The sequence below is a fragment of the Balaenoptera musculus genome, chromosome 8 (assembly GCF_009873245.2).
Source record: "Balaenoptera musculus isolate JJ_BM4_2016_0621 chromosome 8, mBalMus1.pri.v3, whole genome shotgun sequence".
Classification (NCBI taxonomy): Eukaryota; Metazoa; Chordata; class Mammalia; order Artiodactyla; family Balaenopteridae; genus Balaenoptera; species Balaenoptera musculus.
This window is the reverse complement of record NC_045792.1, coordinates 14726540-14744694: the sequence shown is the minus strand read 5'-3', so window position 1 is coordinate 14744694 and position 18155 is coordinate 14726540. Positions and strand designations below refer to the sequence as shown.

Here is an 18155-nt window from a genome sequence, read left to right as displayed (position 1 = left end):
ATTATCCAACGGGCCTCTACAGTTGGGATCCAAGGCACAGAGCATTAAACATGAAGATAAAGGCAGGAACCAGTGTGACTGGAGCAGAGAAAGAAGGGACTCATCTACTTTAAGTCCAAGAAGGCTTCACAGAGAAGGGGGTACTTGGGTTTAGAGAAAGATGAAAGGGTAAAAGGGCTTTGATCATAACCCAAGTAACCTACCCACACCCCTCTTTGTCAGGTCCTTAGGTAGTGGCCCCAGACTTGACCAAAGGGACAGGTGAGAACTTTTCCTTCCAGGCCAGCAAGCCCTCGGTCAAGCCATCGTGATTCCCTTCTCTCCAGGGCATGTGGGAGGCACAGGTTCAGCTATGGGGTGGAGCCTGAACCCACTGACCAGGGGAGGAAGGCGTGAGGAGGAGGGGTGCGGGTAAAGGAGGGGAGAGGAAGGGGAGGCACGAGGAGAAGCAGGGGAGGAGCTAAGTGGTCAAGCAGCAGAAATAAACACATCCCCGGAAATAAAACACCTCCCGGCTGGCCCTGCAGTTGTCACCTCCTCCTTCTGACCAAGGACACGGTCCCTTTAGCCCTTCAAGCACCACAGGCCCTACAAATATTCAGGTTCTTTCACAGAAAGGAAAGCACCTCAGAGCCACTAGGAAACAAGTGGTATTTTATTCCTTTCGTCGTTGTTGAGGAGCGATCACGACACAGAGAACAGCAGTCCTGGTCACAGCGGCACGGTTTGGTTAGTTTCCACGAGAACACGATGAGTGGGAGGGGCGGGGTCTGATTTTCCACTCTCTTCACCAGCTTCGACCTCGTGCCATTCCCCCTGCAGCAGGGCTGCGCGGAGCCCTGCCGGGTCCCTAACCCGCAGCACAGCCGCTGTACTTGCCGTTCTGGCCAGTGACAGGCGAGCAGAGGGTGCAGGCGCCCCCGCTGCTGCCTGGCCAATGGGATGTGGACAGAGAAGCAAAGGACCCCTGCTCTCCAAGCTGCCCCTCCCCAGAGCACTGGCCCCAGCTGAATGCACCCCTTCAGCCATCACCTGCCAGAGCCCCAGGTCAGGGACAGGAGTCTGAGTCCAGATGAGCTGGGCTAGAGATGGGCGTCTTGGGAGCAGGGAAGGCTGGAGAAGGGAGTAGGGTTCCAGAGCCCACGGGGTTATTGCTGAGAAGATATGCAAGGGGCACGTTCCCCAGGGGCAGAGTGAGGTGGGGCAGATGGGCACCAGGGAAGGGGTGTAGCTGCCCGAGGGCAAAGCGGGCTCATCAGCTCCTTGCTGGGAACCTCCCACTGCCAAGGGACCTCAGAACAGACTTGGTCCAGGGACAAATGTGGAAGCAAGGTTCTTATAAAAGGAGTGAAGACGGGCCATGTAGAAGGATCACGAAGGTGATGTAAACCTTCCCAAGTCCCAAGCCAATCAGAGACTCCCGCCCGTGCCCAACCCCTCCATCCACCCCTCAATCAAGAGAAGGAACTGGTCTCTTAGGGACAAAGCAGACTCCCAGGAGTGGAAGGTGATGGGGCCATGGAGAGCAGAGACGAGCTGACAGCCACATGGCTGAGCTCCTGCCCAGGAAAGTGGGGCCAGGTTCACTAAAATACAGTGTCATCCACGAACAAGCAGCCACGAAGACCACAGTCATCAGACACACACACACACACACACACACACACAGACACACGTCACAGGAGTTGGACGAGACCACAGGCTGCAGAGGGGCAGGGGTTGCATCATTAAGTTGAGGACAGGTGTCGAGGGGTTGGGGAGAGGGTGGGGGACACACAAGTTCTTGGCTTCTCCTGGGGAAAGATCTGTTGCTGAAGTGGCCGGTTTTCTTAAGCATCAGCATTTGCATCTAAAGGTTCAAGCAGCTGCCTTCAGGTTCTGGAGGTTGAAGTGAGAGAGAATTTAAATTAAAACGAAACTCTGGCTTCCTTTCAAAACTCTTTACCTGCTTTTCTCCCAGCCATTAATTAGGACAGACCCTCTGCCCACGGAAACTCCCACGATGAGACCCACTCTAAGAGCCTTGTTCTCAGTAAATCAAGGAGGACGAGCCTGAGAAGCAGGGCCAGGAGATGAAGGTGGAGGAGGGCGTGGAGCTCAGGAGAGGGGCTCTCTCAGGGGGATGGAACCTGGGAGATGTGGAAAGGAAATTGTTAAACCCGGGGTTTCTATCTCAGGACACCTCCAAGAATTGCTCACAGCCCTGAGACTCAGGAAAACAGGGTTTCCGAGGAAGTTCTAGTAAAAAAAAAAAAAAAAAAAAAAAAAGACAACTGCTGGCTCAAGGCTCTCTCCCTGGAGCCTTCCCACACTGCTCCCCAGATTCCGAGCTGCCAGCTGCCACGACATAGACAGAACACAGAGCTGCAGCTGGGATGCCTGCCTCCTGGATTGGATCTATGGCCACGTCAAACTGAGGCATCCTTAACCTTCCCGAGGCCCAGCTAGAAGATAGGAGGTAATGAGCCCCGCTCTGCCCACCCTTAGGAAAGAATTCAAATGCTCCACAAGTACCCTGTGTTATTACCATGACGGTAAAAGCTGGTGTATCAGGCATTTTACCTCCAGAAATCTCCTTTAACTTACGATTTAGGATAAAGTACATCCCTTATTTGTGTGGAAAAGAAGGCAGAAGTGAGCTGATAGAAGACTGATCCCCGCCACGCCCCAGTATATGCCAGGGTATGTCATAAAGGGAGACGGGCAGGAGCAGAGGGGTGTAGTGAAATGCAGCACTCAACTACAAAGCCCTGAGCTCGAGTTCCAGCCGGTTACTTACTATAGGTATGGCTACTCTCTCTGACCTCAGTTTCTTCATCTTTAAAATGGGGCTAAACCCTACCTGTCCTTCTTACATCTTCTGGCAGGCTTGAGTGAGTTTGTGTTTGTGGCAGCATTTTGAAAACTGTAAAGCATTTAAGTTATTACTTTCCTGCATTACTGTTGATATAATGAACAATGGAAACGGATACTAAATAGAACGAAAAACAGTGCCCCTAAACGTCATGAACTGATAACGCTGGTGTGGGGCGGGGCGGGGGGGGTCATATACTATTCTCCCTACTTTTGTGTAGGGTTGGAAAGTTTAAAAATAAAATGTTAACTTTAAAAAGCGGCCTGAAGGTACTCTCTGAATCATCACTGAAAGCCATTGTCTTTATGCTACTTTGATATTAGGAGTATTTCACTGACTCTAATTCTGTCCCAAGTCATGCCCACGTGGTAGCTAGGATGGCCCCCTATCAACTTGACCGCTGGCTTGTATGGAAGCTCTATTTCCCGACTGCTCATTCTGTGTGTGTGTGTGGTACACCTGGGAGGTTTCAATCCGTCTGTCTCATCACCCTTCAGACACGAGCCTCGTCAGAGCACAGCTCATAATGAAAGCTGTGCGCGTTGCAAAAGCTAGCCCAATTCTTCCCTGATGACTCCTCGGCCAGACTTCAGTCAGAACAGTGATGGTGACAGGAGGATGCAGGTAGACAGCATCTCACCTTTGTGCCTGAGGGCTGCACTTCAGTTCTCTGCTTTCTGGGGCTCCGTTGCTGGAAAGAGAACCAGAATGGAGGGTAGTGAATGAACCCCTCACCCCAGCGGGCCACCCCCTGCAGCAGCCGTGACTGTGCCTGTCTCTGGGGGAGCCTGACCCGCACCGCAAAGGTGACTCATGTGGATTTCGAGTCAGACAGACCTGGGGCAGATCCTTGTCCTGTTATTCGCTTGTTAGAGAACCTGGCACGTTCCTTAACTTTTCTGAGCCCCTTGGTTGTAAAATGTGCAGAGTGATGCCTACCTCATGGGGCTGTGCGCCCATTAAATGAGAAGTGAAGCACTTTGTATCATGCCAAACACTAAGCGGATTCCCTGTAAATAGCAGCCGTCAGGAGCAGCAGCCTGTTGGTGGAGGTGAGGGAGTGATGCAGAGCAGAGGCCCTGGGGACCCCCCACTCTGGCACTATGGGAGCACGTCTGACCGGCCAGCTCTCAAGAGACGACGGCACCTGGCAACCGTCCCCCACCCTCAAGCTGTAGGAGAACCCTTGCCCATTCCCTCCATCCCACCTGGGCGGGTGGACCTGACACTTACCATTTGCGGTGACGAGGTTCTCCACCTGGGCCTCCTCGTCCCCTGGAGCCCTGCAAGAGGATGAAAGGCAAGCCCGTCAGACGTCTCCAGGGTAAACCCAGAGAGCATCGCCACTCACCTTGCCCTCACTCTCCAGGGCCCTGGGATCCGTCTCCTCCAAGTCATGGTGGATCATTCTCCACCATGGGGCTCACGGGGCGGGGGAGGCCAGGGCCAAAGGGGATGTAGTCAGGGGAACTTACAGGCACCCTTCAATGTCGGCCCCTGAGAGAGCTAAGTACTGGGAAGAGATAGCCTAGGGCTGCATGGGGCATCGGGTTGTGTCCTGCCACAGACTTTGGACTCCTGAGGTCCAGCGCTGCCCTGGGTCACCATGGTGGGCTAATGGGTTGTGCCCTTAGGTGGAGGTAGAGGGTGGGCGAAAGGAAGCCCAGGATTCCACAAAGCTCAAAGAACCTCCTGAGCAGGTGACCACAGGGCAGTGTCACAAGTCCTGAAGAGAGGAGACAGATCTCAAGAGAGGTCCGGAGGCCCTCTGTTTCCCTTCTCCCAAGCCCAACTCAAGGGCCACCGGACAAGGATCCAGCATCTTCTCCCCCTTCCCCCACCCCACACATACATCAGAAGAAGAAGGATGGGCTAACCCTTGATGTTTTGACCTCTCCTTTGCCCCAAAGTCTGCCTGACAATCCTCAAAACTTCTACCTCTACCCCAACACACACAGCCTGTTTCTGAGACAAGAATCCCAAAGCACACTCATTTGGGGTCACACACCACAGGCCCCTCCCTGTCCCCTCTTAGCGTCATCACCCCAGATGTCCACAGCCATGGCATCCTTACCGCGGCTTCTGGTTAAAAGTGCACTTGCATCTGCGACCTGAAAGGCAAAGAAACCATCCAAGGTCAATGTCCTGGCTTAGCCACAGCAGGGCTGCCCGGTGAGTCTGTGGGACCGTGCGAACAGCAGCCCCGACTCCTGGGCACTGCACGGTTTGCACAGCTGCGTGCGGCGATCCCTGGTTGGAGCAGGGCTCTTCGGAGGCCAAGGTTCAACCGTCAGCAGCTTGGATGGCTACAGCACCACCGTCAGCTTGACCACGTAAACGCAGACAGCTGCGTGCAGCCCAGGCTCACGAGGGGAAACACACGCAGGGGCATGCCCCTCGGAGCACTCTAAGGACAGCCCCTGTCCCCTCTCCTGTGACCCCCCCACCCGCGCCCAGATGGGTACAGCACCGGGACAGCCACCTCCGCCCCTTCGTATCTGTGCTTGTTTTCATCGAGCACTGATTTTGTTCATTCTTCACTGTTTCACTGAGCACCTATTATGTGCCCAGCAGTGTACTAGGCCCTGGAGATAACTAGGAAGACAGACAGGCTCCTTCCCTCTCCAGGAAAGAGAACCGCCAGTCTCTTACACTGTTCGCCACTCACTTCACAGCTGCAGATGTCGCCCTTAGAGTGAACAAAGGAACAAACAAACTTACTTAGGATAAGCAGGATCCCCACCGAGAAGAGGACCACAGCAAACACCAATCCCCCGATCCTCAGGGTCTGGTAGTCTGCCAACGGAACAAGAGTGAGAGATGGAAGAGGGGAAGGGCCAGGAAGAGCGTGTCCAGCCCTCCCCTGGATGGGGCTGTGCCTCCCCTTCCCCACCCAGGGTCGCCGTCCCTGCTCACCGTAATGAAAAGGGTCCTTTTCTTTCTCCTGCTCAGCTGCTAGAAAAACAAACAGGTGTGGACAAGAGGGAGACAGCTACACATCCTGATTCCCAAATATCCTACCTTGTCTTACAGGCCTCACTCCCCACAAGGGAATTCCTGGGAAACAGGGCCCATGAAGCAGAGATGCCCAGAGAAGCACGGAAGGGTGGGCCTGCCTGCCAGGGCCAGCCTGGAAGCCAAAGGCAGGTGCAGCTCAGAGCACCAATCAGAGTCTGCATTCACAGCATCCACATTTATTGCTCCTTTTTATCTTACGTCATCATCAAAAGGCAGGTTCTATTTTCCTCTTGTTATAGGTGGGGAAACCGAGACCACGTTAGGACATGTGACTTGCACAATCTAGAGACTGAGGTGCAAGTCTGACTCCCAAAGTTCAGGTTAAAAGTCTACAGGGACCTGGTGGGCTTGAGGGCTGGAGCCCATGGGGAGAGGTGGGCAGGCTGGAATAGGGGCTGTGTTAGCTGCTGCCTTCCAGGACTTTCTTTGCTGACTAAAGGCGGGACAGCTGGTCAGACGTGTAGAATCTGAGAGCCTCCCCAACCCTAGTGTCCCAAAGGGCCTGGACCTTCCACCAGAAAGGGGTACTTACCATTGGCCAGGACCGCCGGGGCCAGCAGGCCACACAGGAAGAGCAGCACCACCTCCATGGCGTCTGGGGACGGAGGGAGGGAAATGACTCTCTGGGTAGGAGACTCCCCACTCTAACCCTCAGCCCGGCGAGGGCCCCAGTCGGATTCCCACCCCGACTCTGAGCTCTCTCCACACGGTGTGAGGTCGGACAACAAAGCCAAAGCAGCTGACATTTATAGACTCCTTACGGAGTGCTCTGCACGCATGAGTTCAATTACAACAGAATCAGTTCAACCAGCAGGCACTGTGACTGACCCATTTTGCAGGTGAAAAGACTGAGCTTAAGGAGGTGAAAGGACACTCACGGTAGCGAGCGGCACAGTCTGGATCCCAACGCAGCTCAGGAACGCCTCTGCCCGGCTGCCTCTCTGGTGCTAAAGCTTTAAAACCCCAAGGGCTTGGGAGATCACCTCACCTGTGTCCTCCTCTCTGGGCCACCTAGAGACGTGGCCATCTCTAGCTCATTAAGACGTCTGGGACTTCCTGGCCTGGTTCCCTACAACCAAGACCCACTGGTGGAAGTTCTTCTTTCTATCAGATTAAATGGGGCAGGTAAGCCAATGCCCCCGTAGTCCAGCCAGGGGTTGGGGAGGAAGGCCTGCTGTTTCCTGGACTCTTTAGAGTAAACCCTGAAATGCTGACAGCTCTCCATCAAGGTACCCCACACGCTCTCACCTCCAAAGTGCCCAGGTCAACTCTTCCTATAGACTTTAGTTCATAATCCTCCAGATAGGTGGTTTGATTAAACAAAGGGAGCACGGAGACATGCTCTCTGAGCATCGGCGCCCTGGCCTCTCCTTCCCCAGAAGGGGCCTGAGACTTCTGCTCATGAGCTCAAGGCCCTGGTCTCTGGGGTCAGTGGCCCCTGGATGGAGGCAGAGGGCAGGGCCGGTTGGTCCCTCCCAGGATGGATTCGGTGCAGTACACACACCTCATTCCTGCGCTTAATTAAAGGAGTGTGGTAAAGAGCCAGAGAGGAGAGGGGAATGAAACCCGAAACACGAAAGCCCAAGGCTGCTTGCTCTTTCTTAGTGGGGTGAGACTGGCAGCGGCCTAACGCCCTGCACACTGTCTAGGGGCCAGGACCATGCTTGCTCTGTCGGTTCACGCCCTATTCCGTTCCGGCCCCGCAGCCGGCAGCCCCCAGCTGCCCTTCACCTCCCAGCCAGCAGAGGTCAGAACAGCTCCATCCAGAGTCAGGCCAAGGCACAGACCCAGAACTCTGGACTCCCAGTTCAAGGAGCATTTCTCACAAGGCAGTCATTTGCCTTGAATGCTACTTCATTTAATATTTGTATTTCTTTTAAGTTTCCTATTACATTTTATATGTACAAAAATATATGTAACACACATGTAATGAAACATAAAGGAAACACCCATTAAGTAACTTAAGAACTAGAACTTTATACGTACTGCTACATTTACTTCTATTTTCCTCCAACCCATCCCTCTGCTTTACTCCCAGAAGTAAACAATACCCTGAATATATATTTTTAATCAGTCCCTTGTTCTTCTTCAAAAAAAAATTTAAATTAAGATACCATTCACATACCATGAAATTCATCCTTTTAAAATGTACGAGTCAATGATTTTTAGTATATTCACAAAACTGTGCAACCATCAGCACTAAGAAACATTTCATCATCTCAAAAAGAAAGCTGGTACCCACTGGCAGTCATTTCCCATCTTTCCTTTCTCCCAGTCCCTGACAACCACTAATCTACTTTCTGTCACTATGGATTTGCCTACTCTGGACATTTCATATAAAAGTATCATAAAATACATGTCCTTTTGCATCGTTTTTCTCACTTAGCATAAGGTTTCCAAGGTTCATCCATACTGTAGCATGTATCAGTACTTTTTTATGGCTGAATAATATTCCATTGTATGGATATATACCTTGCTCTTCTTTTAAAATATATATTTATCACATATATATCTAAATAATACATTGTTTGGTGGAGATTTTTGAGCTCTATATTACTGTTTATTTTTCTGGGACTGGCTTTGTTGTTGTTGTTCAACATTACATTTCTAAGATTCATTCATAAACATAGTTCATTCATTTTCATTGTTGTGTAATATTCCATTGTGCAGGTAAACATTATCATGTATTGGTCCATTCTCCTATCAATGGATATCTCCCTACCCCCAATTTTGTGCTATTATAAATAATGCAGTTTTTTTTTAACATATTTGTGTTTGTTGCCCAGCACACACAGGCAAGAGTTCCAAGGGCACTGTTTTTCAAATCTTTTCACTATCACTTTCACATGAAATATTTTTTACATTGGAATCCGGTACAAATGATGGCCTCTGATATTTTCTATTCTACTTTGTTTCTTTTTTTTAAAAAGTGGCTAAGTCAATTAATGGCTAGACCCATTAATTAATTTTTTTCTTTTTTTCTTTTTAGCTGCGTTGGGTCTTCATTGCTGTGCGCGGGCTTTCTGTAGTTGTGGTGAGTGGGGGCTACTCTTCATTGCAGTGCACAGGCTTCTCATTGCAGTGGCTTCTCTTGTTGTGGAGCACAGGCTCCAGGTGCACGAGCTTCAGTAGTTGCAGCTCGTGGGCTCAGTAGTTGTGGCGTGTGGGCTCAGCAGTTGTGGCTCGTGGGCTCTAGAGCGCAGGCTCAGTAGTTGTGGAGCAGGGGCTTAGTTGCTCCATGGCATGTGGGATCTTCCCGGACCAGGGCTAGAACCCATGTCCCCTGTATTGGCAGGTGGATTCTCAACCACTGCGCCACCAGGGAAGTCCCTAGACCTGTTAATTAATTAATGGGTCGCTCTGCAGTTTGAAAAATTATGTTCTAGAGATAAGCCTAGGAGTGAGGTTGTTGGGTTGTATAGCATACAAATTGTCAACTTTATGGAATAATTTCAAATTGTTTTCCAAAGTGACCACCCCCAATTTAAAATCCCACCAGCTGCATATGACTGTTACCATTACTCTACATCCTTATCAATACTTGATATTATCAGACTGCTTAATTTCTGCCATTCTAGAGGTGTAAAATATGGTCTTAATTTGATTACTTAGTAACGGAGATGGGCTTCTGATTATTTATTTGCATTTCTTGTTTCTTCATCAGTGATGTGCCTTTCATGTCTTTTGCTAATTTTTCAAACGGGTTGACATTATTATTGTTCACTTATTATTCTTGATACTAAATCTTTGTCATTAACTGTTACAAATATCTCTTCCCAATTAGTGCCTTGCCTTTTTACTTTTTTATTGTCTCTCAATGAACAGAATTTAATTCTAATGTAATTGAATGCAATGATCTTTGTGTTTTGTTTAAAGATATTCCTTGTCACCCTGAGTCAAAGAATTTTCTTCTAAACAGCTTAAAGTTTTGTCTTTTACATTTAAATCTGTATTTCATCCAGAATTGATGTTTATGGAAGGCATGAGGTCGGGATCTAATTCTTGCTTTTTCCACCTGACAACCAGTTGTCCTGGCACCATCTGCGACATCTTCCCTCATGATGTGCACAGCCACTTGTGCCCTGTATCTGGTTTCTATTCAGGTCTGGGTCTGTTTCTGGGCTTTCTTTTTGGATCTATTGGTCAGTTTGTCTATACCTGCAACAAAATCGGTGTCTCAATTACTACAGCTTTACGGTAATCTCCCCATGTGGTGGGAGAAGCTTCCTCTTCTTTTTCTCCTTTCTTCTCTGCCTCTCTTGCCTCTTCCTTCAGGAATGTCTTTGCTATTCTTGGTCTTTTGCTCTTATATATAAATTCTAGAATCAGCCTGTCAAATTCATCTAAAATCGTTGGGATTTTCATTGGAATTGCAATGCATCTATCTATAGAATGATATGGGGACAATTGACATTTTTGTGATCTTGAGTCTCCTCTCTATAAATAAATCTTTTCATTTGTTTAGGTCCTTTCAATGTATTTTAATAAAGTTTTAATAAATGCTTTCATCTAAGTCATATCTTCTGTTAGACATACTGCTAGGTATCTTATAATTTTTATTGCTATTTTAAGTGCTATCTCTTGTGTGTGTTTTCTAATTTTTGCTGGTATGGAGAAAGGCAATTGATTTGTATATGCTGATCTTAAATTCAATAATCTTGCTAAATTCTCTTTCTATTTCTAATAATTTACCTATAGATTCTTTGGGGTTTTCTGTGGACATATCATCTGTAAATGATATAGGATTGCTTCTTCTTTTCCAACACTTACACTGTTTATTTCTATTTCTTGTCATACTGTACTGCTAGAACTTATAGTAAAATATAGAATAGAAGCAGTGATAATAGACTTTGACACACATACAGTCTTATCACCAATTTTTTTATTTGTGTGTGTGCTTATTTTTAATCTTTCCCCAGCTTACTGTGATGTGACATTATAACATTGTGTAAGTTTAAGGTGTACAATGTGACAATTTGATACATGCATATATTGCAAAATATCACCACAATAAAATTAGTTAACACCTCTGTCACCTCACATAATTACCTTTTGTTTGTGTGTGGTGAGAATGGATAACGAAAATGTGATATATGTGTGTGCGTGTGTGTGTGTGTATAATGGGATAAAAAATTAAATTACTAATTTTAAATAGATTTCTTCTAATGCTTTAGAAGTTCCCCTCTAATCCTGGGTTTCCAAGATGTTTCTGTTTTATATTAATTATGAACAAGTATTCTACATCTATGTTTTTTAACCTTTAATCTATTTTTTTTTTTTTTTTTTTTTTTTTTAAAGAAAGGTATACCTCCTTTTTTTTTTTTTTTTTTCGAATTTATTCATACAACTGTCAGGAGGAGGATTCTGTTTTTTGTTTATTTATTTATTTTTGGCTGTGTTGGGTCTTCGTTTCTGTGCGAGGGCTTTCCCTAGTTGTGGCAAGCGGGGGCCACTCTTCATCGCGGTGCGCGGGCCTCTCACTGTCGCGGCCTCTCTTGTTGCGGAGCACAGGCTCCAGACGCGCAGGCTCAGCAGTTGTGGCTCACGGGCCTAGTTGCTCCGCGGCATGTGGGATCTTCCCAGGCCAGGGCTCGAACCCGTGTCCCCTGCATTGGCAGGCAGACTCCCAACCGCTGCGCCACCAGGGAAGCCCTAACCTTTAATCTATTAACGAAGTAAATTGTATGTACAGATTATCTAATGTTAAATCATCCTTGCATTTCTGGGATGAAACCACTGTATTATCTTTTTAATAAACTGATCGATTTGGTTTGCTGATATTTTGTTTACGATTTTTGCATTTATGTGCATGAGTGAGATTGGGCTGCAATTTTTATTGTATTGTATTTACCTTGTCTGGTTTTGGTATCATGGTAGTACTGGCCTCACAGAACAAGTATTTCCTCTCTTGCTATTCCCTGGAAGAGTCTGCAGAAGATTGGACTAGTCTGTTCTTTGAATGTTTGGTAGAACTAAACTGTAAAATCATCTGACTTAGTATTTTCTTTGTGGGATGATTTTAACTGGCTTATTCAGTTAGTTAATGGCTATGACACTCTTAAGATTTCTATTTCTTCTTTTATATAGTTAGTGAGTTATAATCTTTATAGAAATTTGCCCTTTTCTGCTTTCAAATTTATTGTCATAAAGTTGTTTATAGTATCTTCTAGTTATCATTAGAAATCATTCATTTCTGTTGGATCTGTAGTTATGTCCTTTTTTCATTCTTAATATTGTTTATTTGTGACAACTCCTTTCTTAATTGGTGTCACTAGAGATTTAACTATTTTATTAGTCTTTTCAAAGAACCAACTCTTGGTTTTATTGATCCTCTTTATAGTGTGTTTTAACTTGTTCTTAATTCTGCCCTTATAGGTTCTTTGAGTTTATTCTATTGTTTTTTTCTTTAGATTTATCTTGTGTTGGATGCCTAGTTCATTAGTATTTAGCCTTTCTTGTTTTCTAATATCAGCATTTAAGACTATATAACCAGGGCTTCCCTGGTGGCACAGTGATTAAGAATCCGCCTGCCAATGCAGGGGACACGGGTTCAGGTCCTGGTCCAGGAAGATCCCACATGCCATGGAGCAACTAAACCCATGTGCCACAACTACTGAAGACCGCACGCCTAGAGCCCATGCTCTGCAACAAGAGAAGACACCGCAATGAGAAGTCCACGCACCGCAACCAAGAGTACCCCCTGCTCTCCACAACTAGAGAAAGCCCACGTGCAGCAACGAAGACCCAATGCAGCCCTAAATAAATAAATAAATAAATAAATAAATAAATAAATAAATAAATAAATAAAAAAGACTATATAATCCTCTAAGTGCCACTTTCACTCCAAATATAAGCTTTGAAATGTGGCTTTTTGATTATTGTTTAGTTCTTAGTACTTTAGACTTGCATTATAATTTATCTGACCTGTGCATTAAGAAGCATGTTTTTTAAATGTCCCAATGTATAGTGATTTTTAATTTGCCTTTGTGACTGACTTCTAACAAGTGCACTGTGGTCAGAGAATGTGGTCTGTAGGATATAGATACCTTGAAATTTACTGAGACTTGCTTTATGATCTAGTATATGGTTACTTATTTCAAAAATTATATTCTGTGTAATTCCTTCATTGTTGGGAAGAAAGTTCTATATGCCCATTAAATTAAGATTATTAATGGTGTTATTTAAATTTCTATATATTTTCTCAGTTTTTGACTGTGTGACCTACCAAAAACTGAGATAGGTGCTTTAAAATCTACCACTGTGAGGAAGGATATATAAATTTATCCCTGTGTTTCTCACAATATTGTAACAGAAAGTTTAAAACTGTTACGTTGTCCTGTGAGTTGGATCTTTTAGGATTATATAGGGATCCTGTCTTAAATTCCATTTTACTTTCTACCTTTCTGTCTTTACGCATTGTGTGTATCTTACCATCTTATAAATGTAAAGAGCTAGATTTTAAAAAATTCAACCTGATTATTAACTGTCAAGTTTACTCCATTTAACTTTATTGTGACTATTGACATATTTGGTCTGATTTCTACCATCTGTTTTTCCCTACTTTTCTTATGTGTATTTCTCTTTTGACTTTTTTTTTTCTTATTCACTTTCTCCCTCTACTGCTTAAGAAATTACACAAGTTATTTCTAGTCTTTTAGTGGTTACCTTCGGAATTTTACCATTTATATTTTCTATAGACTGAATGTTTGTGTTCCCAAAATTCATATGTTGAAACCTAATCCTTAATGAGATGGTATTTGGAGGTAGGCCTTTGGGAGGTGATTAGGCCATGAGTGGGGGGAGCCCTCATGATGGGATTAGTGCTCTTCTAAAAGAGACCCCAGAGAGCCCTCTTGCCCCTTCTTCCATGTGAGGGGTCAGTGAGGAGACGCTGTCTATGAACCAGGAAGCAGGCCCTCATCAGATACTGAATCTGCTGGCAACTTGATCTTGGACTTTCCAGCCTCCAGATCTGTGAGAAATAAATTTCTATTGTTTATAAGCCATCTAGTCTATGGTATGCTGTTATAGCAGCCTCTGAACAGACCAAAACAGTATTCAATTTAACAAAGATTTTAAAAGTCTAAAGTTAAAATGTATAATAGTTATTAGGTAAAACACTCTTCTTGAAAAATACAAATCGCCCCCTTCATGATATATATGCTATTACTGTACAAATTTTCAGTTCTTCTCTTAATCCTATGAAACAGATATTAGTGTTTCTATTTCTTGGAAAGAACATTTGTTTAGATTCACCCATGTGTATAGTGGCCAGCCTTCAAGCGAGCCCCCAATACCTCCTGGTATTCACATCCTTGTATAGTCCCCTTCCACAGTGCACCAGGGTTAGTCTGTGTGACCAATAATATATGGCAGAACTGATACGTCACTTCCAATATTAGATTATAAAAGGCATCACAGCTTTCTTTTCCTGCTCTCTCTCTCTCGGATTGCTTGCTCTGGGGAAAGTTACCTGCCATGTCTTAAGGATGCTCGGGCATCCCTGTGGAGAGGCCCACGTGGCAAAGAACTGAGAGCCGCAGTTCAAAAGCCCACTAGGAAGTAAGGCTGCCACGAACCATGTAAGTGAGCATGGAAGCAGGTTCTCTAGCCTCTCACTGATTGCCACCCTGGCTGCCAGTTTGACTGCAACCTCGTCAAAGACCTCGAGCAGAACCACCCAGCTACGCTGTTGCCTGACTCCTAACCCTCAGAAACTGTGTGAGATAACAAATGTTTGTTGTTTTAAGCTACTGAGTTTGGGGGTAATTTGTTATGTTGCAACAGATAACTAATACAACTTATTTACTAACTCATTTGTTCATGATTCCTTTTGAATCTCAGACGTCCATCAAGCCATTTTCTTAATTCCTGGAGAACATCTTTTAGAATTTTCTTTAATGAAGATCTATTAGTTATAAACTCAGTTTTTGTTTATAATTTCACCCTTCTGTTGAACAGACTCTAATGTGATCCCCAATAATTCCAACCTTCTAGCATTCAAACCTTTGTGTAATGCCCTCCCCTTGAACGGGGGTAGCAGCTGGGACTTGCTTCTAGCCAGGAGAGGGGTTATTAGGCAAGCAGGGCCCCTCCTGGGAGTAGGAAGGACTCATATCAAGGGTACCAGGCCACTAGTCACTGCTACACCTTCCCCTCAGCTCCCCCCAATCACCTCCATAGATGCTCACGTTCAAGTTAATCCCCCCCACACATACACACTGAATTCCTAGACGGGGTTATACGATCCCGGGTTCTGCAAGGGATAAACAGGTGAACAGGACAGGGCGGCAAGGTTTGAAAGCAGAGGGCTCTGGTGTATCAGCAAGTGTGAAGAGAGCTTCACAAGAGGCAGAGACTACATTCAAGGATCAGCCAGCAGGGCACGGAAAAGGGGAGCAGGGAATACAGCAGGAGACCTGGGACGTTTCCATGGTGGAGTTGACATTTCAGCTGAACCTTGAAAGCAGGATGGGATTTTGATGGACAGGGGTAAGAAGAGACAAGAGGAAGGGCATTCTGGCAGAGGACACAGCATGAGCAAAGGCAGTGAGAAGGGAAAATGGGAAGCGGGGATAACAAATAGTATTCAAGTTCAAGTTCGGTTCAAGTGGCACCTCAAGGTACTTCATTCAGTAGTGGCCATCTGGGCTTCTCTGGTGGCGCAGTGGTTAAGAATCCGCCTGCCAATGCAGGGGACACGGGTTCGAGCCCTGGTCCAGGAAGATCCCACATGCTGCAGAGCAACTAAGCCCGTGAGCCACAACTACTGAGCTTGTGCTCTAGAGCCCGTGCGCCACAACTACTGAGCCTGCGCTCTAGAGCCCACAAGCCACAACTACTGAGCCCACGTGCCACAACTACTGAAGCCCGCGTGCCTAGACCCCGTGCTCCGCTACAAGAGAAGCCACTGCAATGACAAACCCGCACACCACAACGAAGAGTAGCCCCTGCTCGCCGCAACTAGAGAAAGCCCGCGCGCAGCAACGAAGACCCAACGCAGCCAAAAATAAATTAAAAAAAAAAAAAAAAGTGGTCGCCTGAAGTGGCTTCCTCAGAAGGATTCTGAATGAAGTGGGGCAGGAGAGAGGGCCTTCATCCATGAGTAATGTCTACATAGCGCTGGAGGGGGCCGTGACAGCCATCTGCAAAGTATTTGCCATTTCTAGAGTAAGATACCTTCCAAAACAGTGAATAATCGGGTTGTGTAAAGCATGAGGGTGTGGGTGGTGAGAATTCTGATAAGACAGCTGGGAGACAGCCTCTAGAGGATCTTGAATGCCAGGCTAAAGAGTAAAGACCTGTCTTTGTATTCTAAAGAAAACATTCCAGATCAAGTTACAGTGAGCTGAAAGAAATACTGTTACAGATTTGAAAAGGGACCAACTTCCCTCCTTCAAGCTGCTGCCCAGGCCTGGACTATACCAGCCACACCTCAGCACAAGCTTCCTCAGGGTGCCTCTTGGCTCCCCACACCCATTTTTAAAAATCCTGTTGGTACCCCTGGCACTGCCCCCGAGTCGAGTGGCCAAGTACACATACAGAGCCTCTGATGGGACACAAAACGCCTTTCTCGCACTGATGCACCAAGGGACTCTCTCTCTGCCTTCCCTCCCTCGCACACAACGGCCCCTCAGTGTCCTACACCCTCCCGGTTCCCACACATTCCTTTATCCCAGAAAGGAAGCTGGGCTGCCTGGGGCTGGCTAGGGGGAGGGGGAGATTAAGAGGTGGTAGAAGTGGTACATCTCATTTCCAGGCCATAGAGTTTAAGAAGTAGATGGAAGAAAGGATGGAGGGATCTTTGGAAGACGGAAAAGCAAGGCAGAATTGGGTGGAGCTGGGAGAGGGGGTTCGGGAATATTACCTTAGCTTCCTGTGCATGTGAGGTCATGGACCCCCTACCTGGGGGTGCCTGAGGACCTGGCTCCCTGGGATGGGGCTCTGGCGAAATCATCACTGTTAGATGGGGGGTCTTGAATTCTAGACCATTCAGATCATCCCCATCTAGAAAATGGAACCAAGCCACATTTTGCTTCCTCTGTAGCATCGTCTGAGAAAAAATTGATTTTCCATTCATTTTTCTGTTCCTTTCCATGCTCTCATTTATCTCTACATTGGTAAACAGCTGACACTTTTGGTGGCAATAGCACATCCATGATAATTTTCCTCCCTGATCTTTCTGCTGTCTGCACACTTGCTTTTCTGCATGTGCAGGAGAAAGCAATCAGAAGAGTTTCTCCGGTGATTATCTTTCCATACTGAGTCACATAATTTCACATAATTGCTGGGTAAAAGCTGCTCAGAAAGAGAAGCCACTAGTTGATGATATAGCGTCATGCTATATTATTTTTGATTCCACGCAGCAGTGAGGTAGATCAGAATACCCAGTTCTATTGTGAAAATAACTCAGAAATGACCTCCCTTTAAAATGCATAGGCTCCAAATTACAGTGGTACATCATTATCCCAACCTCCTCTCTGTCTCACTCAGCCCCCAAGGCCTCACCTCCCATCCCTCCCATCCCACCTGCTTGCCTTCCTTTGGGTTCAGCCCATCAAAAACATGCCCAGGGGTATCATCAAGGCCTGAGTACTGGCAGGATCCCCAAAGAAAGATGAGGCCCCCTCTCCAGACAGGACATGCCAGAAGGGAGCCTTTTATGGGGTCACAGAATGCCTGAGCCCCCAATGTTTAGGCTAACAGGTTACCCTAGACACGTTATTGTATGATTTAGCCTATGACGTATCCAAACCTTTGCGACAAAGAAGCTGGTTAAAAGAAAATTCCACTGTATATAAATAGGATATAACCAAGATCTGAGGTTTACCAGATGGAGTTAGAATCACAGAATGCCAGTGAGTTAGAATGATTGAGATGAAAGCTCTTACTTTTTTTTTGAGGAGACTGGGGCCCCAAGATGAGTGATGGCAGCCAATTCATCCAGCTAGTCAGGGGCAGAGCCGGCCCCAGAACCCATGCCTCCAGCCCCTGCCTACTGCTCTGGTCTGCTGGGATAGGGCAGTGGGCAGGCCAGGGCTGGAGGAGAGGAGCACAGTGAGGGCAGCAGGGAAGGCTGGGCAATGCCTGAGAGTCCTCGGGCAGCCCAGCCGGAGCCAGGAAAGAAGACAAGGCACCTGTAGGAATGCGGGTGACGAGGGCAGTGAGGCGGGGAGAAGAGAAGCACTTCCAGGCTCCTGGGCTCTCCATGACCATCTTTGGAGAATTCCCTGGCAGTCCAGTGGTTAGGATTCCACGCTTCCACTGCAGGGGGCACGGATTG

The 18155-nt window shown here is 46.7% G+C and overlaps 1 protein-coding gene across 4 annotated transcripts in view; it reads right to left on the bottom strand.

Moving 5' to 3' along the window:
- Positions 1-640: 640 nt before the first annotated feature.
- The window catches only part of FXYD6 (FXYD domain containing ion transport regulator 6), a 32983-nt gene continuing 15468 nt past the window's right edge, over positions 641-18155 (bottom strand). For 2 of the 4 annotated variants that reach the window (XM_036860795.1, XM_036860791.1), the window contains 7 exons: positions 6405-6467; positions 5771-5809; positions 5576-5650; positions 4929-4965; positions 4088-4137; positions 3495-3545; positions 641-1878 (listed from right to left, as the gene is read on the bottom strand). In XM_036860795.1, the coding sequence (XP_036716690.1) occupies positions 3517-3545; positions 4088-4137; positions 4929-4965; positions 5576-5650; positions 5771-5809; positions 6405-6462 (288 nt within the window). In that variant the 5' untranslated portion in view covers positions 6463-6467 and the 3' untranslated portion in view covers positions 641-1878; positions 3495-3516. The remainder of the gene's footprint in view (positions 1879-3494; positions 3546-4087; positions 4138-4928; positions 4966-5575; positions 5651-5770; positions 5810-6404; positions 6468-18155) is intronic. The other 2 variants (XM_036860793.1, XM_036860794.1) reach the window with 1 other exon arrangement.